The sequence below is a fragment of the Melozone crissalis genome, unplaced genomic scaffold (genome assembly GCF_028551555.1).
Source record: "Melozone crissalis strain CALT ecotype California unplaced genomic scaffold, PUWL_Pcris_2 ptg000527l_1, whole genome shotgun sequence".
Classification (NCBI taxonomy): domain Eukaryota; kingdom Metazoa; phylum Chordata; class Aves; order Passeriformes; family Passerellidae; genus Melozone; species Melozone crissalis.
Genome location: NW_026536227.1, coordinates 8,765 through 36,557, shown reverse-complemented (window position 1 = coordinate 36,557; position 27,793 = coordinate 8,765). Strand labels below are relative to the sequence as shown.

General features: G+C 56.1%; 1 protein-coding gene across 1 annotated transcript; it reads left to right on the top strand.

Annotated features, from left to right (window-relative positions):
* The first annotated feature begins 4,934 nt into the window (after positions 1 to 4,934).
* Positions 4,935 to 27,718, top strand: PSMC4 (proteasome 26S subunit, ATPase 4). Its single transcript, XM_054295131.1, is given in 13 exon segments — positions 4,935 to 5,010; positions 6,975 to 7,073; positions 9,797 to 9,983; positions 12,886 to 13,032; positions 16,546 to 16,655; positions 18,129 to 18,222; positions 19,660 to 19,670; positions 19,672 to 19,828; positions 20,861 to 20,913; positions 20,915 to 20,938; positions 22,573 to 22,741; positions 23,649 to 23,704; positions 27,569 to 27,718. Coding segments are annotated over 13 exon segments (1,260 nt in total). The 5' UTR covers positions 4,935 to 4,974; the 3' UTR covers positions 27,686 to 27,718.
* The last annotated feature ends 75 nt before the right edge of the window (positions 27,719 to 27,793 follow it).

The window sequence follows — 27,793 nt, the reverse complement described above, 5'->3', positions numbered from 1 at the left end:
GCGCCGACTGCGGCCTCAGGAACCTGCACAACGACACGGCCGCGGCCGTGGCCGTCAGTGCCCAGGTGGGAAATGGGAAATTTGCATAAATTTGCATCAATTAGAATGCGTTTGGGGGGGTTTTAAATGGGATTTTTGGGGATTTTTTGGGGATTTTTGGGGTGTTTGGGCACGACTGCGGCCTCAGGAACCTGCACAACGACACGGCCGCGGCCGTGGCCGTCAGTGCCCAGGTGGGAAATGGGGAATTTGCATAAATTTGCATCAATTAGAATGCATTTAGGGGGTTTAAATGGGATTTTTGGGGATTTTTGGGGATTTTTTGGGGATTTTTGGGTGTTTGGGCGCCAACTGCGGCCTCAGGAACCTGCACAACGACACGGCCGCAGGGGGTGGCTGGGACGGTGGCGTCGGCAGGTGGGAAATGGAAATTTGCATAAATTTGCATCAATTAGAATGCGTTTGGGGGTTTAAATTGGATTTTTGGGGATTTTTTGGGATTTTTTGGTGATTTTTGGTGTGTTTGGGCACCGACTGCGGCCTCAGGACCTGCACAACGACACGGCCGCGGCCGTGGCCGTCAGTGCCCAGGTGGGAAATGGGGAATTTGCATAAATTTGCATAAATTAGAATGCATTTAGGGGGTTTAAATGGATTTTTGGGGATTTTTGGGGTGTTTGGGAGCCGACTGCGGCTCAGGAACCTGCACAACGACACGGCCGCGGCCGTGGCCGTCAGTGCCCAGGTGGGAAATGGGGAATTTGCATAAATTTGCATAAATTAGAATGCATTTAGGGGGTTTAAATGGGATTTTTGGGGATTTTTTGGGATTTTTTGGTGATTTTTGGGGTGTTTGGGCGCCGACTGCGGCCTCAGGAACCTGCACAACGACACCGGCCGCAGGGGTGGCCGTCAGTGCCCAGGTGGGAAATGGGGAATTTGCATAAATTTGCATCAATTAGAATGCAGTTAGGGGGTTTAAATGGGATTTTTTGGGGTTTAAATGGGATTTTTTGGGGATTTTTTGGGATTTTTGGGCGCCGACTGCGGCCTCAGGAACCTGCACAACGACACGGCCGCGGCCGTGGCCGTCAGTGCCCAGGTGGGAAATGGGGAATTTGCATAAATTTGCATCAATTAGAATGCGTTTAGGGGGTTTAAATTGGATTTTTGGGGATTTTTTGGGGATTTTTTGGGGATTTTGGGGTGTTTGGGCGCCGACTGCGGCCTCAGGAACCTGCACAACGACACGGCCGCGGCCGTGGCCGTCAGTGCCCAGGTGGGAAATGGGGAATTTGCATAAATTTGCATCAATTAGAATGCATTTAGGGGGTTTAAATGGGATTTTGGGGATTTTTTGGGGATTTTTGGGGTGTTTGGGCGCCGACTGCGGCCTCAGGACCTGCACAACGACACGGCCGCGGCCGTGGCCGTCAGTGCCAGGTGGGAAATGGGGAATTTGCATAAATTTGCATAAATTAGAATGCGTTTAGGGGGTTTAAATTGGATTTTTGGGGATTTTTTTGGGATTTTTTGGGATTTTTGGGTATTTGGGCGCCGACTGCGGCCTCAGGAACCTGCACAACGACACGGCCGCGGCCGTGGCCGTCAGTGCCCAGGTGGGAAATGGGGAATTTGCATAAATTTGCATAAATTAGAATGCATTTAGGGGGTTTAAATGGATTTTTTGTGATTTTTTGGTGATTTTTGGGGTGTTTGGGCGCCGACTGCGGCCTCAGGGAACCTGCACAACGACACGGCCGCGGCCGTGGCCGTCAGTGCCCAGGTGGGAAATGGGGAATTTGCATAAATTTGCATAAATTAGAATGCGTTTAGGGGGTTTAAATGGATTTTTTGGGATTTTTTGGGGATTTTTGGGGTGTTTGGGCGCCGACTGCGGCCTCAGGAACCTGCACAACGACACGGCCGCGGCCGTGGCCGTCAGTGCCCAGGTGGGAAATGGGGAATTTGCATAAATTTGCATAAATCTAAATATAATTAGGGGCTTTAAATGGGATTTTTTGGGGATTTTTTGGGGTATTTGGGCACCGACTGCAGCCTCAGGAACCTGCACAATGATAAGGCCGCGGCCGTGGCCGTCAGTGCCCAGGTGGGAGATTTGAATAAATTTGCATAAATTAGAATAATATTGAATAATTTTCGTGGGTTTGAATGGGATTTTTTGGGGATTTTCTGGGATTTTTTTTTTAATTTTTGGGGGATTTTTGGGTGTCAGGTGGACAGGGACCGTGAGAAATTTGGAATGAATTTGGAATAAATTTGGGGCATTTTGGGGCAGTTTTGGGGGTTTAAAGTGAATTTTTGGGGGATTTTTTGGGGTAATTTTTTTGTTGTGTTTTGGGGTTTTTAATGGGATTTTTGGGGATTTTTTTTTGAGATTTTTTTGGGGGACTTTTTTTCTTATTTCCTGGGGATTTTTTAGGGATTTTTTTTGTTGCTTTTTTTGGAATTTTTGTGGATTTTTTGGGGATTTTGGGTTAAATTTGGGGGATTTTTTTTGTGTTTCGAGTTAAATTTTGAGGATTTTGGGGGGATTTTGGGTGAAATTTTGGTGATTTTGGTGTTTCTGCCCCCCAGGTGATCGACATCTGCGGGGCAAAGCCTCGAGACCCCCACAGGACCCCCCAAAAATCCCCCCAGGACCCCCCCACGGTGAGGAGCGAATTTGGGGGGGTCCTGGGGGGAAAATTCCAAATTTTGGGGAAAAATTCACAATTTTGGGGAGAAAATTCACAAAGTTTGGGGGAAAATTCCCAATTTTGGGGAGAAAATTCTCAAAGTTGGGGGAAAATTCCCAATTTTGGGGGGAATTCCCAAATTTTGGAAGGTAAAAATCTCAATTTTGGGGGAAAATTCACAAATTTTTGGGAGAAAATTCCCAAATTTGGGGAGAAAATTCCCAATTTTGGGGGGATATTCCCAAATTTTGGGGGGGAAATTCCCAAATTTTGGGGGGGGTCCTGGGGGGAACAAATCCTCCAATTTTGGGATCCAGGGAAGGAAAGTTCCCAAATTTTTGGAGGAAAATTCCCAAATTTTGGGGTCCCCTGGTGTGAAACTTCCCAAATTTTGGGAAGAAATTCCCAAATTTTGGGGCCCTGGCGGAATTTAAGGGGTCCTGGGGGGGACATTTTAAAATTTGGGGGGGAAATTCCCAATTTTGGAGTCATGGGAGGTAAAATTCCCAAATTTGAGGGGATTTTGGGTGAAAATTCCCAAATTTTGGGGTCCCTGGGTGGGATTTTGGGGGGTCCTAGATGGGGATTCCCAAAATTTTGAGGAAAAAATCCAGAATTTTGGGGTCCTGGTGAAATTCTGGGGGGAAAATTCCCAAATTTTGGGGGGAAAATTCCCAAATTTTGGGGGCTCAGGGGGGGAAATACCAAAATTTTGGGGTGAAATTCACAAATTTTGGGGTCCCTGAGGGGTTTTGGGGGTTCCTGGGTGGGAATTCCCAAATATTGGGGGGAAATTCCCAAATTTTAGGGGATTTTGGGTGGGAAAATTCCCAAATTTTGGGGTCCCTGGAGGGTTTTTGGGAGTCCTGGGTGGGAAAATTCCAAAATTTCGGGGGGGAAATTCCCAAATTTTGGGGTCTATGGACGGGAAAATTCCCAAATTTGGGGTGGTTCTGGGTGGAAATTCCCAAATTTTGAGGGGAAAATTCCCCAAATTTTGGGGTCCCTGGGGAACAATTCCCAAATTTTGGCTGAGAATTCCCAAATTTTGTGGGTCCCAGGTGAAAATTCCCAAATTTTGGGGGAAAATTTCCCAATTTTGGGGCTCCCGGCTGAAAAAATCCCCAATTTTGCCTCCTCTGGCCCCGCCCCCTTTCCAGGCCCCGCCTCTGAAGCCACGCCCACTTCCTCATCAGGAGCCACGCCCAGTTCTGCATGCACAGCCAATCGGGTGGAAGGGGCGGAGCTTCCCGGCAGATTGACGGGAGCGCAGGGAGGCCCGCCCATCAGCAGAGCAGGGACCAATCAGAGGTGGCCACGGGGAGGCCACGCCCCTTTGGGCCTCAGAGGCTCCGCCCACGGGAGGGGCGGGGCCAGAGCAGCATTAACGGAGAATAAATATAAAATAAAATAAAACAAAATAAAATAGAACAAAATAAAATAAAACAAATAAAATAAAATCAAATAAAATGGGGGGAATGGACTGGGAGGGAACTGGGATAAACTGGGAGGGGACTGGGATGGGCAAAAAGGGGATTTGGGGTTACTGGTTTGTACTGGGAGGGAACTGGGAGGGACTGGGGGTTACTGTTTATACTGGTTTGGGGTTTGGGGTTACTGGTTTGTACTGGGAGGGGACTGGGAGAGGATTGGGAGGGACTGGGATTGAACTGGGATGGGCTGGGAGGGAACTGGGGGTTACTGGTTTGTACTGGTTTGGGGTTTGGAGGGACTTGGATGAACTGGGGAGGGGACTGGGATGAACGGGGACTCACTGGGAGGACTCTGGACCGAACTGGGATGGACTGGGAGCCACTGGGAGCTGCTGGGAGTCACTGGGATGAACTGGGCCAAACTGGGAGGGGACTGGGATGAACTGAGATGAACTGGGAGTTACTGGGAGGGAACTGGGACAAAACTGGGAGGGACTGGGATGAATGGGCCAAACTGGGAGTCACTGGGATGAACTGGGCCAAACTGGGAGGGGACTGGGATGAACTGAGATGAACTGGGAGTTACTGGGAGGGAACTGGGACAAACTGGGAGGGACTGGGATGAATTGGGCCAAACTGGGAGTCACTGGGATGAACTGGGAGTTACTGGGACTCACTGGGATTGGAACTGGGATGAACTGGGAGGCACTGGGAACTCCGGCACCCTCCGCGCATGCGCGGACTCACTCCCTGACGTCACCGCTCCGCCGCCCGCCCTCGCTCCCGGCCTCAGGCACGCAGGCGCCGACGCGCTGACGTCACTTCCGCAGCGCCCCGTCACGATGGAGGAGCTGGGGCTGCTCGGGGAGAAGCCTCAGGTGAGGGGGGGACGGGTTGGGAGGGGCTCGGGGGGGGTCCCCAAAACCCCGGGGGGGACCCCAAAACCTGGGGGGGGGAGAGGGGCAGGAGGGGAGCGCCCAAAAAACCCAAAAACCCCAAAAAACGGCGCGCGGGAGGGGGGGGAGGGGCCACAGGGGGGGGTTTGAGGGGTCCCCGCTTTGTTGGGCTCCGCCCCACTTCCGGGTTCGGCCACGCCCCCTCTTTGGGTGATACCAATTGAGGGGGGGAGCCCCAGGACGCCCCGGAAAACGCCTCAGGAAACCCCGAAATTCGGGAATTTTACCCAAAATTTGGGAGTTTCTCTCCCCCAAAATTTGGGAATTCTCACCCAAAATCCCCTCAGGGACCCCCGAAATTTGGGATTTTTCACCCCAAAATTTTGAGAATTTTCCCCCAGGGTCTCCCAAAAATACCCCAAGGGACCCCCAAAATTTGGGAATTCTCCCCCTCCAGAACCCCAAAATTGGGAATTTCCCCCCAGAATTTGGGATTTTCCCCCCACATTTCCCCAAAATTTGGGAATATCCTCCCCGGGACCTTAAAATTTGGGAATTCTCACCCCAGATTTCCCCCAAAATTTGGGATTTTTTCCCCCAAGATCCCCCTAAATTTGGGAATTTTCCCTCCAAAATTTGCACGTTCTCACCCAAAATCCCCCTAAATTTGGGATTTTTCCCCGAGGCCCCCCAAAATTTGGGAATTTCTTCCTAGGGACCCCAAAATTTGGGACTTTTTCCTCAAAAAATGTGAATTCTCACCAGATGCCCCAAAAATGTGGTAATTTTGACCCGAAATGCCCCAAAATTTGGGGATTTTCCCTCACCTGTCTCACCTGTCCATGTCTCACCTGTCCATGTCTCACCTGTCCCATCTCACCTGTCCATATCTCACCTGTCCCATCTCACCTGTCCATGCTCACCTGTCCATGCTCACCTGTCCATGTCTCACCTGTGTCTCACCTGTCTCACCTGTCCATATCCCACCTGTCCATGTCTCACCTGTCCCATCTCACCTGTCCCATCTCACCTGTCCGTGTCTCACCTGTCCCATCTCACCTGTCCCATCTCACCTGTCCATATCTCACCTGTCCCATCTCACCTGTCCATGTCTCACCTGTCCATATCTCACCTGTCCCATCTCACCTTTCCCATCTCACCTGTCCATATCTCACCTGTCCATATCTCACCTGTCCATGCTCACCTGTCCCATCTCACCTGTCCATCTCACCTTTCCCATCTCACCTGTCCATATCTCACCTGTCCATATCTCACCTGTCCATGCTCACCTGTCCCATCTCACCTGTCCATGCTCACCTGTCCCATCTCACCTGTCCATATCTCACCTGTCTCACCTGTCCCATCTCACCTGTCCATGTCTCACCTGTCCCATCTCACCTGTCCATCTCACCTGTCCATGCTCACCTGTCCCATCTCACCTGTCCCATCTCACCTGTCCATGTCTCACCTGTCTCACCTGTCCATATCCACCTGTCCCATCTCACCTGTCCCATCTCACCTGTCCATGTCTCACCTGTCCCATCTCACCTGTCCATGTCTCACCTGTCTCACCTGTCCATATCCCACCTGTCCGTGTCTCACCTGTCCCATCTCACCTGTCCCATCTCACCTGTCCATATCTCACCTGTCCCATCTCACCTGTCCATATCTCACCTGTCCATATCTCACCTGTCTCACCTGTCCATGTCTCACCTGTCCATGTCTCACCTGTCTCACCTGTCCCATCTCACCTGTCCTTATCTCACCTGTCCCATCTCACCTGTCTCACCTGTCCATATCTCCACCTGTCCCATCTCACCTGTCTCACCTGTCCATATCTCACCTGTCCATATCTCACCTGTGTCTCACCTGTCTCACCTGTCCATATCTCACCTGTCTCACCTGTCCCATCTCACCTGTCTCACCTGTCCCATCTCACCTGTCAGGACGATGTCCCGCCCTCGGCCGCCCCCCGGCCCCTGCCCGGCCTCTCCTTCCTGGTGCCCGAGCCCGAGGACCTGGAGGACCTGTACAGCAGGTACAAGGTGAGTGACACACCTGGGACACACCTGGACAGGTGTGACCCGCGTGTGTGACAGGTGTGACACGTGTGTGACAGGTGTGAGGGGTTACAGGACCTGTACAGCAGGTACAAGGTGAGTGACACACCTGGGACACACCTAGACAGGTGTGACCCGCGTGTGTGACAGGTGTGACACGTGTGTGACAGGTGTGAGGGGTTACAGGACCTGTACAGCAGGTACAAGGTGAGTGACACACCTGGGACACACCTGGGACAGGTGTGACCCGCGTGTGTGACAGGTGTGACACGTGTGTGACAGGTGTGAGGGGTTACAGGACCTGTACAGCAGGTACAAGGTGAGAACAGGTGTGCACACCTGTGTGACACACCTGTGTGACAGTGTCCCCGTGGCTCAGGTGTCCCTCAGGTGTTTTGGCTGTCCCTCAGGAGTATCTCAGGAGTACCTCAGGAGTATTTCAGGTGTATTTCAGGTGTATCTCAGGTGGTTCAGGGGATATCTCAGGTATCTCTTAGGTGTAACTCAGGTGTATCTCAGGTGTATCTCAGGTGTGTCTCAGGTGTCTCTCCCCCTGCAGAAGCTGCAGCAGGAGCTGGAGTTCCTGGAGGTGCAGGAGGAGCTCAGCCCTGCCCCAGTGTAACCCAGGTGTATCTCCCATAACTCAGGTGTATCTCAGGTGTATCTCAGGTGTTTTACCTGTCTCTCAGGTGTGTCTCTGCCCTGCAGAAGCTGCAGCAGGAGCTGGAGTTCCTGGAGGTGCAGGAGGAGCTCAGCCTGCCCCAGGTGTATCCCAGGTGTATCCCAGGTGTATCTCAGATGTATCTCAGGTGGTTCAGGGATATCTCAGGTATCTCAGGTGTGTCTCACCTGTCTCTCACCTGTCCCACACCTGCAGAAGCTGCAGCAGGAGCTGGAGTTCCTGGAGGTGCAGGAGGAGCTCAGCCCCTGCCCCAGGTGTATCCCAGGTGTATCCCAGGTGTATCTCAGGTGTATCTCAGGTGGTTCAGGGATATCTCAGGTATCTCAGGTGTGTCTCACCTGTCTCTCACCTGTCCCACACCTGCAGAAGCTGCAGCAGGAGCTGGAGTTCCTGGAGGTGCAGGAGGAGCTCAGCCTGCCCCAGGTGTATCCCAGGTGTATCCCAGGTGTATCTCAGGAGTATCTCAGGTGGTTCAGGGATATCTCAGGTGTGTCTCACCTGTCTCTCACCTGTCCCACACCTGCAGAAGCTGCAGCAGGAGCTGGAGTTCCTGGAGGTGCAGGAGGAGCTCAGCCTGGCACAGGTGTATCCCAGGTGTATCTCACATAACTCAGGTGTATCTCAGAGTATCTCAGGTGGTTCAGGGGTATCTCAGGTAACTCAGGTGTATCTCAGGTGTGTTTCTCACCTGCAGAAGCTGCAGCAGGAGCTGGAGTTCCTGGAGTGCAGGAGGAGCTCAGCCCTGCCCCAGGTGTAACCCAGGTGTATCCCAGGTGTATCTCACATAACTCAGGTGTATCTCAGGTGTATCTCAGTGGTTCAGGGATATCTCAGGTATCTCAGGTGTGTCTCACCTGTCTCTCACCTGTCCCACACCTGCAGAAGCTGCAGCAGGAGCTGGAGTTCCTGGAGGTGCAGGAGGAGCTCAGCCTGCCCCAGGTGTATCCCAGGTGTATCTCAGGTGTATCTCAGATGTATCTCAGGTGGTTCAGGGATATCTCAGGTATCTCAGGTGTGTCTCACCTGTCCCACACCTGCAGAAGCTGCAGCAGGAGCTGGAGTTCCTGGAGGTGCAGGAGGAGCTCAGCCTGCCCCAGTGTATCCAGGTGTATCTCAGGTGTATCTCAGATGTATCTCAGGTGGTTCAGGGATATCTCAGGTATCTCAGGTGTGTCTCACCTGTCCCACACCTGCAGAAGCTGCAGCAGGAGCTGGAGTTCCTGGAGGTGCAGGAGGAGCTCAGCCCTGCCCCAGGTGTAACCCAGGTGTATCTCCCATAACTCAGGTGTATCCCAGGTGTATCTCAGGAGTATCCCAGGTGGTTCAGGGATATCTCAGGTGTGTCTCACCTGTCTCTCACCTGTCCCACACCTGCAGAAGCTGCAGCAGGAGCTGGAGTTCCTGGAGGTGCAGGAGGAGCTCAGCCCTGCCCCAGGTGTAACCCAGGTGTATCCCAGGTGTATCTCACATAACTCAGGTGTATCTCAGGAGTATCTCAGGTGGTTCAGGGATATCTCAGGTGTGTCTCACCTGTCCCACACCTGCAGAAGCTGCAGCAGGAGCTGGAGTTCCTGGAGGTGCAGGAGGAGCTCAGCCTGGCACAGGTGTAACCCAGGTGTATCTCACATAACTCAGGTGTATCTCAGGTGTATCTCAGGTGTATCTCAGGTGTATCTCAGGTGTGTCTCTCACCTGTCCCACACCTGCAGAAGCTGCAGCAGGAGCTGGAGTTCCTGGAGGTGCAGGAGGAGCTCAGCCTGGCACAGGTGTAACCCAGGTGTATCTCACATAACTCAGGTGTATCTCAGGTGTATCTCAGGTGTGTCTCACCTGGCTCAGGTGTGTCTCTGCCCTGCAGAAGCTGCAGCAGGAGCTGGAGTTCCTGGAGGTGCAGGAGGAGCTCAGCCCTGCCCCAGGTGTATCCCAGATGTATCTCACATAACTCAGGTGTATCTCAGGTGTATCTCAGGTGGTTCAGGGATATCTCAGGTATCTCAGGTGTGTCTCACCTGTCCCACACCTGCAGAAGCTGCAGCAGGAGCTGGAGTTCCTGGAGGTGCAGGAGGAGTACATCAAGGACGAGCAGCGCAACCTCAAGAAGGAGTTCCTGCACGCGCAGGAGGAGGTGAAGCGCATCCAGAGCATCCCGCTGGTCATCGGGCAGTTCCTGGAGGCCGTGGACCAGAACACGGCCATCGTGGGCTCCACCACAGGTGAGGGGCACACCTGGGCACAGGTAAATACACCTGGGCACAGGTGAGACACACCCAGACACACACCTGGGCACACCCTGGGATGGGTCGGGTGCATCCCATTGGTCATCGGGCCAGTTCCTGGACCAGAACACGGCCATCGTGGGCTCCACCACAGGTGAGGCACACCTGGGCACACCTGGGCACACACCTGGGCACACCTGGGCACACCTGGGTACATGGCTGGGCTCACCTGGGCACACCTGGGATGGGCTGGGTGTGTCCCATTGGTCATCGGGCAGTTCCTGGACCAGAACACGGCCATCGTGGGCTCCACCACAGGTGAGGGGCACACCTGGACACACCTGGGCACAGGTGAGACACACCCAGACACACACCTGGGCACACCTGGGATGGGCTGGGTGTGTCCCGCTGGTCATCGGCAGTTCCTGGAGGCCGTGGACCAGAACACGGCCATCGTGGGCTCCACCACAGGTGAGGGGCACACCTGGGCACACCTGGGCACACACCTGGGCACACCTGGGCACACCTGGGCACAGGTGAGACACACCTGGGCACACACCCTGGGCACACACCTGGGCACAGGTGAGACACACCTGGGCACAGTTACACACACCTGGGCACACCTGGGGATGGGCTGGGGTGTGTCCCATTGGTCATCGGGCAGTTCCTGGACCAGAACACGGCCACCGTGGGCTCCACCACAGGTGAGGGGCACACCTGGGCACACCTGGGCACAGGTGAGACACACCCGGGCACACACCTGGGCACACCTGGGTACATGGCTGGGCTCACCTGGGTACAGTTACACACACCTGGGCACACACTGGGCACACACCTGGGCACAGGTGAGACACACCTGGGCACAGTTACACACACCTGGGCACACCTGGGCACACCTGGGCACAGGTGAGACACACCCAGACACACACCTGGGCACACCTGGGTACATGGCTGGGCTCACCTGGGTACAGTTACACACACCTGGGCACACACCTGGGCACACACCCTGGGCACAGGTGAGACACACCTGGGCACACTCAGGTACACCCAGGCACACCTGAGATGGGGTGGGAGACATTTGGGATAGGTGGGGACGTGGCTTGAGAAGGTCCCCATTGGCCACCACAGCGGGTGGAGCAGACCATGGTCACTGTGGGGACCAGCACAGGTGAGGAACACACCTGGGGACACCTGGGAGCACACCTGGGAACATCTTGAGATACCTGGGGATAGGTGGGAACACGGATTGAGAAGGTCTCCGTTGGTCATCAAGGGTCACGGAGCTGAACGTGGCCATTGTGGGGACCACCACAGGTGAGGAACACACCTGGGGCCACACACCTGGGCACACCTGGGCACACCTGGGCAGATACCTGGCATGGATGGGGGTGTGGTTTGTGAAGGTCCCTGTTGGTCATCAAGGACCCATAGACCTGAAGGTGGTCATTGTCCTCACCGAGGACCGCCACGGGTGAGGAACACACCTGGGCACACCTGAACTCACCTGAGAACTCACCTGGACACACCTAGGGATAGGTGGGAACCCAGGTTGAGAAGGTGCCCATTGGTCATGAAGGACCATAGACCTGACTGTGGTCATTGTGGGGACCAGCACAGGTGAGGGACACACCTGGGCACACCTGGGCACACACCTGGGCACACCTGAGGCCTCACCTGGCCGTGGTGAGGACGTAAGGACGGAACCTTCCCACCCAACCTGGCCATGCCCACACCTCCCCACGTCTTCTCCAACCATAGCCAGACCCCCGTCCCACCACCCCACCTGCCCCAGGTGATCTCCAGGTGATCTCCAGGTGAGCTCCAGGTGATCTCCTGGTGATCAATCTCCTGTTGATCAATCTCCAGGTGAGCTCCAGGTGAGCTCCAGGTGAGCTCCAGGTGAGCTCCTGGTGATCTCCAGGTGAGCTCCAGGTGAGCTCCAGGTGATCTCCAGGTGAGCTCCTGGTGATCAATCTCCTGGTGATCTGCTGGTGATCTCCAGGTGAGCTCCAGGTGATCTCCAGGTGATCTCCTGGTGATCTGCTGGTGATCTCCAGGTGAGCTCCTGGTGATCGATCTCCTGGTGATCTGGTGATCTCCAGGTGAGCTCCAGGTGAGCTCCAGGTGAGCTCCAGGTGAGCTCCTGGTGATCAATCTCCAGGTGAGCTCCAGGTGAGCTCCAGGTGAGCTCCAGGTGAGCTCCAGGTGAGCTCCTGGTGATCAATCTCCAGGTGAGCTCCAGGTGAGCTCCTGGTGATCTCCAGGTGAGCTCCAGGTGAGCTCCAGGTGAGCTCCTGGTGATCTCCAGGTGAGCTCCAGGTGAGCTCCAGGTGATCTCCAGGTGAGCTCCTGGTGATCAATCTCCAGGTGAGCCCCAGGTGAGCTCCAGGTGATCTCCAGGTGAGCTCCAGGTGAGCTCCTGGTGATCTCCAGGTGAGCTCCAGGTGATCTCCAGGTGATCTCCAGGTGAGCTCCTGGTGATCAATCTCCAGGTGATCTCCTGGTGGTCTCCTGGTGATCGATCTCCTGGTGATTGATCTCCAGGTGATCTCCTGGTGAGCTCCAGGTGAGCTCCAGGTGATCTCCTGGTGAGCTCCAGGTGGAGCTCCAGGTGAGCTCCTGGTCATCTCCAGGTGAGCTCCAGGTGATCTCCAGGTGATCTCCTGGTGATCAATCTCCAGGTGATCTCCAGGTGATCTCCTGGTGATCGATCTCCTGGTGATCTCCAGGTGATCTCCTGGTGATCTCCAGGTGATCTCCTGGTGATCTCCTGGTGAGCTCCAGGTGAGCTCCAGGTGAGCTCTGGTGATCTCCAGGTGATCTCCTGGTGATTGATCTCCAGGTGATCCCAGGTGATCCCCAGGTGAGCCCCAGGTGATCTCCGGGCGTGTCCCCGCAGGTTCCAACTACTACGTGCGCATCCTGAGCACCATCGACCGCGAGCTGCTCAAGCCCAACGCCTCGGTGGCGCTGCACAAGCACAGCAACGCCCTGGTGGACGTCCTGCCGCCCGAGGCCGACAGCAGCATCATGATGCTCACCTCAGGTGGGGCACCTGGGCACACCTGGGCGCACCTGGGCACACCTGGGGGCACCTGGGATCCATAAAACGTCGTTTTGGGGGGAAAAAGTGGAGTTTGGGGTCCAAAAGATGGGGTTTGGGGTCATCAGAAGTTCATGAGATGTTCTGAGGAACCGTCTTGAGAACATCTGGTTTCACCTGGGCACACCTGGGGGCACCTGGGCGCACCTGGGATCCATAAAACGTCGTTTTGGGGGGAAAAAGTGGAGTTTGGGGTAGAAAAGATGGGGTTTGGGGTGAAAAAATGGGGTTTGGGGTCACCAGAAGTTCATGAGATGTTCTGAGGAACGCCTTGAGAACATCAGGTTTCACCTGGGCACAGCTGGGGTCCATAAAACGTCATTTTGGGGGAAAACAATGGGGTTTGGTGTCGAAAAATGGGGTTTGGGGTCATCAGAAGTTCATGAGATGTTCTGAGGAACCGTCTTGAGAACATCACGTTTCACCTGGGCACACCTGGGATCCATAAAACGTCGTTTTGGGTGGGAAAAAATGGGGTTTGGGGGTCCAAAAAATGGGGTTTGGGGGTCATCAGAAGTTCATGAGATGTTCTGAGGAACGTCTTGAGAACATCTGGTTTCACCTGGGCACACCTGGGGCACCTGGGCGCACCTGGGCGCACCTGGGATCCATAAAACGTCATTTTGGGGGAAAAAGTGAGTTTGGGGGTCCAAAAGATGGGGTTTGGGGTCATCAGAAGTTCATGAGATGTTCTGAGGAACCGTCTTGAGAACATCTGGTTTCACCTGGGCACACCTGGGGACACCTGGGCGCACCTGGGATCCATAAAACGTCTTTGGGGGGAAAAAGTGGAGTTTGGGGTCCAAAAGATGGGGTTTGGGGTGAAAAAATGGGGTTTGGGGTCACCAGAAGTTCATGAGATGTTCTGAGGAACCGCCTTGAGAACATCAGGTTTCACCTGGGCACACCTGGGCACAGCTGGGGTCCATAAAACGTCATTTGGGGGAAAAGTTGGGGTTTTGGGGTCCAAAAAATGGGGTTTGGGGTCATGTGAAGTTCATGAGATGTTCTGAGGAACCATCTTGAGAACATCACGTTTCACCTGGGCACACCTGGGATCCATAAAACGTCGTTTTGGGGGGAAAAAAATGGGGTTTTGGGGTCCAAAAGATGGGTTTGGGGTGAAAAAATGGGGCTTGGGGTCACCTGAAGGTCTTGAGATGTTCTGAGGAACCGCCTTGAGTACATCACGTTCACCTGGGCACACCTGGGATCCATAAAACGTCGTTTTGGGGGGAAAAAATGGGGTTTGGGGGTCCAAAAAATGGAGTTTGGGGTCATCAGAAGTCATGAGATGTTCTGAGGAACCATCTTGAGAACATCTGGTTTCACCTGGGCACACCTGGGCATACCTGGGGTCCATAAAACGTCGTTTTGGGTGGGAAAAATGGGGTTTGGGGTCCAAAAAAATGGAGTTTGGGGTCATCAGAAGTTCATGAGATGTTGAGTGGAACCATCTTGAGGTCACCTGGGCACTCCTGGGCTTCTTCCCAGTCCATCCCAGTTCATCCCAGTTGTCCCCCTGTGTCCCCCCAGACCAGAGGCTGGACATGGTGGTCACCCCTTGGTCACCCCTTGTCACTCCTTGGTCACTCCTTGTCGCTCCTTGGTCACCCCTTGGTCGCTCCTTGGTCACTCCTTGGTCACTCCTTGGTCGCTCCTTGGTCACCCCTTGGTCACCTCTTGGTCACCCTCTTGGTCACTCCTTGGTCACTCCTTGGTCGCCCCTTGGTCGCTCCTTGGTCACTCCTTGGTCACTCCTTGGTCCGCTCCTTGGTCACCCCCTTGGTCACCCCTTGGTCACTCCTTGGTCACTCCTTGGTGTCTCCAGTTGACCTTGGAGAAGTTCTTGGTGACCCCAGTTTGTCCCAGTCCATCCCAGTTTGTCCAGTTTGTCCCAGTCCGTCCCGGTCCATCCCGGTTGTCCCCCCGTGTCCCCAGACCAGAAGCCGGACGTGGTGGTCACCCCTTGGTGTCTCCAGTTGACCTTGGAGAAGTTCTTGGTGACCCCAGTTTGTCCCAGTCCATCCCAGTCCATCCCAGTCCATCCCAGACCAGAAGATGGACATGGTGGTCACCCCTTGGTCACTCCTTGGTCACTCCTTGGTGTCTCCAGTTGACCTTGGAGAAGTTCTTGGTGACCCCAGTCCGTCCCAGTCCATCCCAGTCCATCCCAGACCATCCCAGTCCGTCCCAGTCCATCCCAGTCATCCCAGTCCATCCCAGTCCATCCCAGTTGGTCCCAGTTGACCCAAACTGGTCCCAGTCCATCCCAGACCAGAAGATGGACATGGTGGTCACCCCTTGGTCACCCTTTGGTGTCTCCAGTTGACCTTGGAGAAGCTCTTGGTGACCCCAGTTTGTCCCAGTCCATCCCAGTCCATCCCGGTTGGTCCCAGTTGGTCCCAGTTGACCCAAACTGGTCCCAGTCCATCCCAGTCCATCCCAGACCAGAAGATGGACATGGTGGTCACCCCTTGGTCACTCCTTGGTCATCCTTTGGTGTCTCCAATTGACCTTGGAGAAGTTCTTGGTGACCCCAGTTTGTCCCAGTTTGTCCCAGTTTGTCCCAGTCCATCCCAGTCCATCCCAGTCCATCCCAGTTGGTCCCAGTTGACCCAAACTGGTCCAGTCCATCCCAGACCAGAAGATGGACATGGTGGTCACCCCTTGGTCACCCTTTGGTGTCTCCAGTTGACCTTGGAGAAGCTCTTGGTGACCCCAGACCATCCCAGTCCATCCCAGTCCATCCCAGTCCATCCCAGTCCATCCCAGTTGGTCCCAGTTGACCCAAACTGGTCCCAGTCCATCCCAGACCAGAAGCCGGACGTGGTGGTCACCCCTTGGTCACTCCTTGGTCACCCTTGGTGTCTCCAGTTGACCTTGGAGAAGTTCTTGGTGACCCCAGTTTTGTCCCAGTCCATCCCAGTCCATCCCGGTTGGTCCCAGTTGGTCCCAGTTGACCCAAACTGGTCCCAGTCCATCCCAGTCCATCCCAGACCAGAAGATGGACATGGGTGGTCACCCCTTGGTCACTCCTTGGTCATCCTTTGGTGTCTCCAATTGACCTTGGAGAAGTTCTTGGTGACCCCAGTTTGTCCCAGTCCGTCCCAGTCCGTCCCAGTCCATCCCAGTCCATCCAGTCCATCCCGGTCCATCCCAGTCCATCCCAGTCCGTCCCAGTCCATCCCAGTCCATCCCAGTCCATCCCAGTCCATCCCAGTTGTCCCCCTGTGTCCCCAGACCAGAAGCCGGACATGGTGGTCACCCCTTGGTCACCCCTTGGTCACCCTTTGGTGTCTCCAGTTGACCTTGGAGAAGCTCTTGGTGACCCCAGTTTGTCCCAGTCCATCCCAGTCCATCCCAGTCCATCCCAGTCCGTCCCAGTTTGTCCCAGTCCGTCCAGTCCGTCCCAGTCCATCCCGGTCCATCCCGGTTGTCCCCCCGTGTCCCCAGACCAGAAGCCGGACGTGGTCTACGCCGACATCGGTGGCATGGACATCCAGAAGCAGGAGGTGCGCGAGGCCGTGGAGCTGCCCCTGACCCACTTCGAGCTCTACAAACAGGTGGGACCTCCTGGGGACCTTCTGGGGACCTCCTGGGGACCTCCTGGGGTGTTCTGGGGACCTTCTGGGGGACCTTCTGGGACCTTCTGGAGATGTTCTGGGACCTTCTGGGACCTTCTGGGGACCTTCTGGGACCTTCTGGGATGTTCTGGGGACCTCCTGGAGTGTTCTGGGAACTTCTGGGACCTTCTGGGGACTTTCTGGGACCTTCTGGGGATCTTCTGGGGTGTCCTAGGGATCTCCTGGGACCCTCTGGGACCTCCTGAGGACCCTCTGGGGTGTCCTGGGGACCTTCTGGGGACCTTCTGGGATCTCCAGGTGACCTCCAGGACACCTTGGAGATCTTCAGAACACTTTGAGGAGCTCCAGGTCATCTTGAGGAGCTCCAGGTGACTTTGAGGAGCTCCAGGTCACCTTGAGGACCTCCAGGGGTACCTTGAGGAGCTCCAGGTCACCTTGAGGACCTCCAGGGGTACCTTGAGGAGCTCCAGGTCACCTTGAGGACCTCCAGGGGTACCTTGAGGACCTCCAGGGGTACCTTGAGGACCTCCAGGGGTACCTTGAGGAGCTCCAGGTCACCTTGAGGAACCTCCAGGGGGTACCTTGAGGAGCTCCAGGTCACCTTGAGGACCTCCAGGGGTACCTTGAGGACCTCCAGGGGTACCTTGAGGAGCTCCAGGTCACCTTGAGGACCTCCAGGGGTACCTTGAGGAGCTCCAGGTCACTTTGAGGAGCTCCAGGTGACTTTGAGGAGCTCCAGGTCACCTTGAGGAGCTCCAGGTCACCTTGAGGACCTCCAGGGGTAACCTTGAGGAGCTCCAGGTCACTTTGAGGAGCTCCAGGTCACCTTGAGGAGCTCCAGGTGACTTTGAGGAGCTCCAGGTCATGAGGAGCTCCAGGTCACCTTGAGGACCTCCAGGGGTACCTTGAGGAGCTCCAGGTGACTTTGAGGAGCTCCAGGTCACTTTGAGGACCTCCAGTTGACTTTGAGGAGCTCCAGGTCACCTTGAGGACCTCCAGTTGACTTTGAGGAGCTCCAGGTCACCTTGAGAACCTCCAGGTCACCTTGAGGACCTCCAGGGGTACCTTGAGGAGCTCCAGGTCACTTTGAGGAGCTCCAGGTCACTTTGAGGACCTCCAGTTGACTTTGAGGAGCTCCAGGTCACCTTGAGGAGCTCCAGGTCACCTTGAGGACCTCCAGGGGTACCTTGAGGAGCTCCAGGTGACTTTGAGGAGCTCCAGGTCACCTTGAGGAGCTCCAGGTCACCTTGAGGACCTCCAGGTCACTTTGAGGAGCTCCAGATCACCTTGAGGAGCTCCAGGTCACCTTGAGGACCTCCAGGTCACTTTGAGGAGCTCCAGGTCATCTTGAGGAGCTCCAGGTGACTTTGAGGAGCTCCAGGTCACCTTGAGGAGCTCCAGGTGCCCTCAAGGTCCCCAGGTGTCCTCACGGCGGTGTCCTCTCCTGGTCAGATCGGCATTGACCCCCCGCGGGGGGTGCTGATGTACGGCCCCCCCGGCTGCGGGAAGACCATGCTGGCCAAGGCCGTGGCCCACCACACCACCGGTGAGCGAGGAGACATCTCGGGGGGGTTCGGGGACATCTCGGAGGGGTTCGGGGACATCTCGGGGGGGTTTGGGGACATCTCAGGGGGGTTTGGGGACATCTCGGGGGGTTTGGGGACATCTCAGGGGGTTTGGGGACATCTCGGGGGGGTTTGGGGACATCTCAGGGGGTTTGGTGACATCTGAGGGGGTTTGGGGACATCTCGGAGGGGTTTGGGGACATCTCAGGGGGGTTTGGGGACATCTCAGGGGGGTTTGGGGACATCTCGGGGGGGTTTGGGGACATCTCGGGGGGTTTGGGGACATCTCAGGGGGGTTTGGGGACATCTCGGGGGGGTTTGGGGACATCTCAGGGGGGTTTGGGGACATCTCGGGGGGTTTGGGGACATCTCAGGGGGGTTTGGGGAGGTTCTTGGGGGTGAGGAACCTTCTGGAGAACTTCAGGATGAAGTTCAGGAGCACCTGGGAGGGGCTTAGGGACATCTGAGAGGGGTTTGGGGATATCTCGAAGGGTTTGGGGACATCTCGGGGGGTTTGGGGACATCTCAAGGGGTTTGGTGACATCTGGGTGGGGTTTGGGGACAGCTGGGTGGGGTTTGAGGAGGTTTTGGGGGTGAGGAACCTTCTGGAGAACTTCAAAATGGAACTCTGGGTGGGCTTTGGAGACACCTGGGTGGGTTTGGGGACATCTTGAGAGGTTTGGTGACGTCTAGGTGGAATTTTTGAGATTTCTGGAGATGTTTTGTGTTCCTGGTGGTCTCCATGGATTCCTGGTGGTCTCCATGGATTTCTGGTTTTCTCCATGGGGTTTCTGGAGATGTTTTTTGGGTTCTCGATGATCTCCATGGGTTCTTGATGATCTCCATGGGTTCCTGGTGGTCTCCATGGATTCCTCGTGGTCTCCATGGATTCCTGGTGGTCTCCATGGATTCCTGATGATCTCCATGGGTTCCTGGTGGTCTCCATGGGGTTTCTGGAGATGTTTTGGGTTCCTGGTGATCTCCATGAATTGCTGATGATCTCCACGTGTTCCTGGTGGTCTCCGTGGGGTTTCTGGAGATGTTTTTTGGGTTCTTGATGATCTCCATGGGTTCCTGGTGGTCTCCATGGGGTTTCTGGAGATGTTTTTTGGGTTCTTGATGATCTCCACGGGTTCCTGGTGGTCTCCGTGGGGTTTCTGGAGATGTTTTGGGTTCCTGGTGGTCTCCATGGATTCCTGGTGATCTCCATGGAATCCCGGTGGGATTTTTGGAATTTGTGGAGATGTTTCGGGTTCCTGATGATCTCCATGGGTTCCTGGTGGGATTGTTGGGATTTTTGGAGATGTTTCGGGTTCCTGGTGGTCTCCATGGGTTCCTCGTGGTCTCCACGGGTTCCCGGTGGCATTTTTGGCCCTTTGGACATCCCAGACTTGGGTTTCGGGTGGTGTCCTCTGCAGCGGCGTTCATCCCGCGTGGTGGGCTCGGAGTTCGTGCAGAAGTACCTGGGCGAGGGCCCGCGCATGGTGCGCGACGTCTTCCGCCTGGCCAAGGAGAACGCGCCGGCCATCATCTTCATCGACGAGATCGACGCCATCGCCACCAAGCGCTTCGACGCCCAGACCGGCGGTGAGGACACGGACCTCCCTGGGGTGGGGGCTGGCGGGTCCTGGGTGGACCTCTGGTGGTCCTGGGTGGGGTTCCGGTGGTTTTTGGTGGGTTCTGGTGGTTTTTGGTGGGATTTGGGCTTGAGGAACCTTCTGGAGAACTTCTGGGTGAGGGTCAGGAGAACCTCAAGGTGGGGTTTGAGGGCCTCAGACCCTAAAACTGGCCAGGGGTCTCCATGGGGTGGGGGCTGGGAGGTCCTGGGTGGAGTTCTGGTGGTCCTGGGTGGAGTTTGGGTGGTTTTTGATGGAATTTGGGCTTGAGGAACCTTCTGGAGAACTTCAAGATGGAGACCAAGGTGGGGTCTGGGGACACCTGGGTGGGGTTTGAGGACCTCAGACCCTAAATTGGGGAAGGGTCTCCACTGGGGTGGGGTTTGGGAGGTCCTGGGTGGGGTTCTGGTGGTCCTGGGTGGATCTGGGAGGTCCTGGGTGGAGTTTGGGTGGTTTTTGGTGGGATTTGGGCTTGAGGAACCTTCTGGAGAACTTCTGGATGAAGGTCAGGAGAACATCAAGGTGGGGTTTGAGGGCCTCAGAATGGAGGGGAGGAGTTGGGAGCTCCAGCCTGGGCAGGGGTCTCCATTGGGGTGGGGTCTTGGGGCTCCTGGGTGGGATGTTGAGGGTTTTTGGTGGGATTTGGGCTTGAGGAACCTTCTGGAGAACTTCAAGATGGAGACCAAGGTGGGGTTTGGGGACACCTGGGTGGGGTTTGGGCTTTGAGAAGGGATCAGGGCCCACCTGGAGAGCCCAGGTTGGAATTTTGGAGAAATTTGGGTAAAATTTGGGTGGAATTTGGAGTTTTCAGTGGAATTTGGGGCTGAGGAACCTTCTGGAGAACTTCGGGGTGAAACTCAGGAACACCTGGGTGGAATTTTGGGGTCACCTGGACGAAATTTTGGGGTCTCCTGGGTGGAATTTTGGATTTTGGGTGGAATTTTGGGGGTTTTGGGTGGTCCCTGCAACCCAGAGGTCCAAAATCTCCGTTTTTCACCCCAAGCCGACCGCGAGGTCCAACGGATCCTCCTGGAGCTCCTGAACCAGATGGACGGCTTTCGACCAGAACGTCAACGTCAAGGTGGGACCGGGTGGCCCCAGGTGGGACCAGGTGTCTCCAGGTGACCATGGCCACCAACCTGGGGACACCTGGACCTGCAATTTTGGGGTTCCTGTGGTCCTGGAGGGTCTCAGGTGTCCTCAGATGTCTCCAGGTGTGCTCAGGTATCTCCAGGTGATCGTGGCCACCAACCATGAGCGCACCTGGACCATGAACTATGGGGGTTTATGAGGTTTTATGGAGTCTGTGTGGATTTTTATGGGGTTCCGTGGGGTTTTGGAGGTCTCAGGTGTCCTCACCTTTCACCTGCCCGCAGGTGATCATGGCACCAAACAGGAGGACACCTGGACTATGAACTATTGGGGTTTTTTTAGGTTTTCTGGAGTCTGTGTGGATCTTTATGAGGTTCCGTGGGGTTTTGGAGATCTCAGGTGTCCCTCACCTGTCACCTGTCCCGAGGAGATCATGGCCACCAACCATGAGGACACCTGGGACAGCAATTTTGGGGTTTTATGAGGTTTTATGGAGTCCGTATGGATTTTTATGAGGCTCTATGGGTTTCGAGGATCTCAGGTGTCCTCACCTGTCACCTGTCTGCAGGAGATCATGGCCACCAACCTGGGCCAGCTGTTTCTGGGTTTTATGGGGCTTTTGTGGAGATTTTTTGGGTTTTATGAGGTTTTATGGAGTCCCTATGGATTTTTATGGGATTTTATGGGATTTTGGAGATCTCAGGTGTCCTCACGTGTCACCTGTCCCCAGCAGATCATGGCCACCAGCCAGGCGGACACCTGGACCATGAACTATGGGGGTTTATGACGTTTTATGGAGTCCGTATGGATTTTTATGAAGTTCTGTGGGGTTTTGGAGATCTCAGGTGTCCCTCACCTGTCACCTGTCCCGAGGAGATCATGGCCACCAACCATGAGCACACCTGGACCAGCAATTCTGGGGTTTTTTGAGGTTTTATGGAGTCTGTGTGGATCTTTATGAGGCTCTATGGGGTTTCGAGGATCTCAGGTGTCCTCACCTGTCACCTGTCTGCAGGAGATCATGGCCACCAACCTGGGCCAGCTGTTTCTGGGTTTTATGGGGCTTTTGTGGAGATTTTTTGGGTTTTATGAGGTTTTATGGAGTCCCTATGGATTTTTATGGGATTTTATGGGATTTTGGAGATCTCAGGTGTCCTCACGTGTCACCTGTCCCCAGCAGATCATGGCCACCAACCATGAGGACACCTGGGACAGCAATTTTGGGGTTTTATGAGGTTTTATGGAGTCCGTATGGATTTTTATGAGGCTCTATGGGGTTTCGAGGATCTCAGGTGTCCTCACCTGTCACCTGTCTGCAGGAGATCATGGCCACCAACCTGGGCCAGCTGTTTCTGGGTTTTATGGGGCTTTTGTGGAGATTTTTTGGGTTTTATGAGGTTTTATGGAGTCCCTATGGATTTTTATGGGATTTTATGGGATTTTGGAGATCTCAGGTGTCCTCACGTGTCACCTGTCCCCAGCAGATCATGGCCACCAGCCAGGCGGACACCTGGACCATGAACTATGGGGGTTTATGACGTTTTATGGAGTCCGTATGGATTTTTATGAAGTTCTGTGGGGTTTTGGAGATCTCAGGTGTCCTCACCTGTCACCTGCCCGCAGGTGATCATGGCCACCAACCGCGCGGACACGCTGGACCCGGCGCTGCTCCGGCCCGGCCGCCTGGACCGCAAGATCGAGTTCCCGCTGCCCGACCGGCGGCAGAAGCGCCTCATCTTCTCCACCATCACCGGCAAGATGAACCTGTCCGAGGAGGTGGACCTGGAGGATTGTATCCGCACACCTGGGCACACCTGGGCGCACCTGGGCACACCTGGACATGCCAAGGACACACCTGGGGGCACCTGAGGGGGTTAGAAACACACCTGGGGGCACCCGGGCACTCACCTGTCCGAGGAGGTGGACCTGGAGGGTTGTGTCTGCACACCTGGGCACACCTGGGGGCACCTGGGCACACACCTGGGGGGGTTAGAAACACACCTGGGGGCATCTAGGGGGGGTGGAAACACACCTGGGGGCACCCGGGCACTTACCTGTCCGAGGAGGTGGACCTGGAGGGTTGTATCCGCACCTAGGGGCACTTGAGCACACCTGGGCACACACCTGGGGGCACCTGGGGGGGGTTGGGAATACACCTGGGCATACCTGGGCACACACCTGGGCACACACCTGGGGACACCTGGGGGGGGTTGGGAATACACCTGGGCATACCTGGGCACACACCTGGGCACACACCTGGGGGCACCTGGGGGGGGTTGGGAATACACCTGGGCATACCTGGGCACACACCTGGGCACACACCTGGGGGCACCTGGGGGGGGTTGGGAATACACCTGGGCACACACCTGGGCACACACCTGGGGACACCTGGGGAGGGTTAGAAACTCACCTGGGCACGCCTGGAGGATTGTATCCGCACACCTGGGCACATCTGGGGGCACCTGGGCACACCTGGGAGGGTTAGAAACACACCTGGGCACACCTGGGCGCACCTGGGGAGGGTTAGGATCTCACCTGAGCACACCTGGAGGATTGTATCCGCACCTGGAGGCACCTTGGGGCATCTGGCGGGGTTAGAAACACATCTGGGCACACCTGAGCACACACCTGGGGCACACCTGGATGTGCCAAGAGCACACCTGGGCACACCTGCGCCGTTTCCTTGACCCCTGACCCAGACGTGGCGCGGCCGGACAAGATCTCGGGGGCCGACATCAACTCCATCTGCCAGGAGGTGAGGGCACACCTGGGCACACCTGGGCACACCTGGGATACACCTGGGCACACCTGGGAATATCCACAAACGCACCTGGGCACACCTGGGATACACGTGGGCACACCTGGGAATATCCACAAACGCACCTGGGCACACCTGGGGGCACCTGGGATACACCTGGGCACACCTGGGAATATCCACAAACGCACCTGGGCACACCTGGGGGCACCTGGGATACACCTGGGCACACCTGGGAATATCCACAAACACACCTGGGCACACCTGGGCGCACCTGGGATACACCTGGGCACACCTGGGAATATCCACAAACACACCTGGGCACACCTGGGCACACCTGGGGGCACCTGGGCACACCTGGGCACACCTGGGAATATCCACAAACACGCCTGGGCACACCTGGGCACACCTGGGATACACGTGGGCACACCTGGGAATATCCACAAACACACCTGGGCACACCTGGGCACACTGGGATACACGTGGGCACACCTGGGAATATCCACAAACGCACCTGGGCACACCTGGGATACACCTGGGCACACCTGGGAATATCCACAAACACGCCTGGGCACACCTGGGCACACCTGGGATACACCTGGGAATATCCACAAACGCACCTGGGCACACCTGGGCACACCTGGGATACACCTGGGCACACCTGGGAATATCCACAAACGCACCTGGGCACACCTGGGATACACCTGGGCACACCTGGGAATATCCACAAACGCACCTGGGCACACCTGGGCACACCTGGGATACACCTGGGCACACCTGGGAATATCCACAAACGCACCTGGGCACACCTGGGCACACCTGGGATACACCTGGGAATATCCACAAACGCACCTGGGCACACCTGGGATACACGTGGGCACACCTGGGAATATCCACAAACACACCTGGGCACACCTGGGGGCACTTGGGATACACCTGGGCACACCTGGGAATATCCACAAACGCACCTGGGCACACCTGGGGGCACCTGGGATACACCTGGGAATATCCACAAACGCACCTGGGCACACCTGGGCACACCTGGGATACACGTGGGCACACCTGGGAATATCCACAAACACACCTGGGCACACCTGGGAATATCCACAAACGCACCTGGGCACACCTGGGATACACCTGGGCACACCTGGGAATATCCACAAACACGCCTGGGCACACCTGGGCACACCTGGGATACACCTGGGAATATCCACAAACGCACCTGGGCACACCTGGGCACACCTGGGATACACCTGGGCACACCTGGGAATATCCACAAACGCACCTGGGCACACCTGGGATACACCTGGGCACACCTGGGAATATCCACAAACGCACCTGGGCACACCTGGGCACACCTGGGATACACCTGGGCACACCTGGGAATATCCACAAACGCACCTGGGCACACCTGGGGGCACCCGGGATACACCTGGGCACACCTGGGAATATCCACAAACACACCTGGGCACACCTGGGATACACCTGGGCACACCTGGGATACACGTGGGCACACCTGGGAATATCCACAAACGCACCTGGGCACACCTGGGGGCACCTGGGATACACGTGGGCACACCTGGGAATATCCACAAACGCACCTGGGCACACCTGGGCACACCTGGGATACACCTGGGAATATCCACAAACGCACCTGGGCACACCTGGGAGCACCTGGGACAGGTGTGGCACATGCCCGGGGGCACACCTGGGTGCACCTGCGCACACCTGGCACAAGTGTGGCTGCAGGTGACACCGGTGTGGCTGTAACTGTGCAGGTGACACTCAGGTGTCCCAGGTGACACTCGGGTGACACTCAGGTGACATTTTCAGGGTGGCATGCTGGCCGTGCGTGAGAACAGGTGCACGGTGCTGGCACAGGTGACACAGGTGTGGCTGTGGGTGACACAGGTGACACTGTGGGTGTCCCAGGTGACACTCAGGTGACACTCAGGTGACACAGGGGATGACACAGGTGACACCGAGGTGTCCTAGGTGACACTCAGGTGACATTTCCAGAGTGGCACGCTGGCGGTGCGTGAGAACAGGTGCACGGTGCTGGCACAGGTGTGGCTGTAGGTGACACAGGTGACACAGGGCTGGCTGTGGCTCAGTGCAGGTGACACAGGTGACACTCAGGTGTCCCAGGTGACACTCAGGTGACACAGGGGATGACACAGGTGACACTCGGGGTGACACTGAGGTGACACTGTCCCCAGGGTGGCATGCTGGCCGTGCGTGAGAACAGGTGCACGGCGCTGGCACAGGTGTGGCTGTGGCTCAGTGCAGGTGACACAGGTGTGGCTGTGGGTGACACAGGTGGCACTCAGGTGACACAGGTGACACTCAGGTGACACAGGGGATGACACAGGTGGCACTCAGGTGACACGGGATGACACAGGTGACACTCAGGTGACACAGGGGATGACACAGGTGGCACTCAGGTGACACAGGTGACACTCAGGTGACACGGGATGACACAGGTGACACTCAGGTGACACAGGGGATGACACAGGTGGCACTCAGGTGACACAGGTGACACTCAGGTGACACAGAGGTGACACTCAGGTGACATTTCCAGAGTGGCACGCTGGCCGTGCGTGAGAACAGGTGCACGGTGCTGGCACAGGTGTGGCTGTGGCTCAGTGCAGGTGACACAGGTGTGGCTGTGGGTGACACAGGTGGCACTCAGGTGACACAGGTGACACTCAGGTGACACAGGGGATGACACAGGTGACACTCAGGTGTCCTGGGTGACACTCAGGTGACACTCAGGTGACACAGGTGACACTCAGGTGACACGGGATGACACAGGTGACACTCAGGTGACACAGGTGACACTCAGGTGACACTCAGGTGTCCTGGGTGACACTCAGGTGACACTCAGGTGACACGGGATGACACAGGTGACACTCAGGTGACACAGGTGACACTCAGGTGACACTCAGGTGACACTCAGGTGACACAGGTGGCACTCAGGTGACACACAGGTGACGCTCAGGTGACACAGGTGGCACTCAGGTGACACAGGTGGCACTCAGGTGTCCCAGGTGACACTCAGGTGACACTCAGGTGACACAGGGGATGACACAGGTGGCACTCAGGTGACACAGGTGACGCTCAGGTGTCCCAGGTGACACTCAGGTGACACTCAGGTGACACTCAGGTGACACAGGTGACACACAGGTGACACTCAGGTGACACGGGATGACACAGGTGACACGGGATGACACAGGTGACGCTCAGGTGACACAGGTGACACTCAGGTGACACAGGTGGCACTCAGGTGTCCCAGGTGACACTCAGGTGACACAGGTGACACTCAGGTGGCACTCAGGTGACACAGGGGATGACACAGGTGGCACTCAGGTGACACAGGTGACGCTCAGGTGTCCCAGGTGACACTCAGGTGACACTCAGGTGACACAGGTGGCACTCAGGTGTCTCAGGTGACACTCAGGTGACACAGGTGACACAGGTGGCACTCAGGTGACACTCAGGTGACACTCAGGTGACACAGGTGGCACTCAGGTGACACAGGTGACGCTCAGGTGACACAGGTGACACTCAGGTGACACAGGTGGCACTCAGGTGTCCCAGGTGACACTCAGGTGACACAGGTGACACTCAGGTGGCACTCAGGTGACACAGGTGACACACAGGTGACACTCAGGTGACACTCAGGTGACACAGGTGGCACTCAGGTGGCACTCAGGTGACACAGGGGATGACACAGGTGGCACTCAGGTGACACAGGTGACACTCAGGTGACACAGGTGGCACTCAGGTGACACTCAGGTGACACTCAGGTGACACAGGTGGCACTCAGGTGACACACAGGTGACGCTCAGGTGACATTCCCAGGGTGGCATGCTGGCGGTGCGCGAGAACCGCTACATCGTGGCTGGGGCCAAGGACTTTGAGAAGGCGTACAAAACCGTCATCAAGAAGGACGAGCAGGAGCACGAGTTCTACAAGTGACACCGCGGGGACACCTGGGGACACCCGGGGACACCCTGGGACACCCCTGGGGACACCCTGGGGACACCCCTGGGGACGTTCAAATAAAGCTGAGACCGGAGCGAGAGC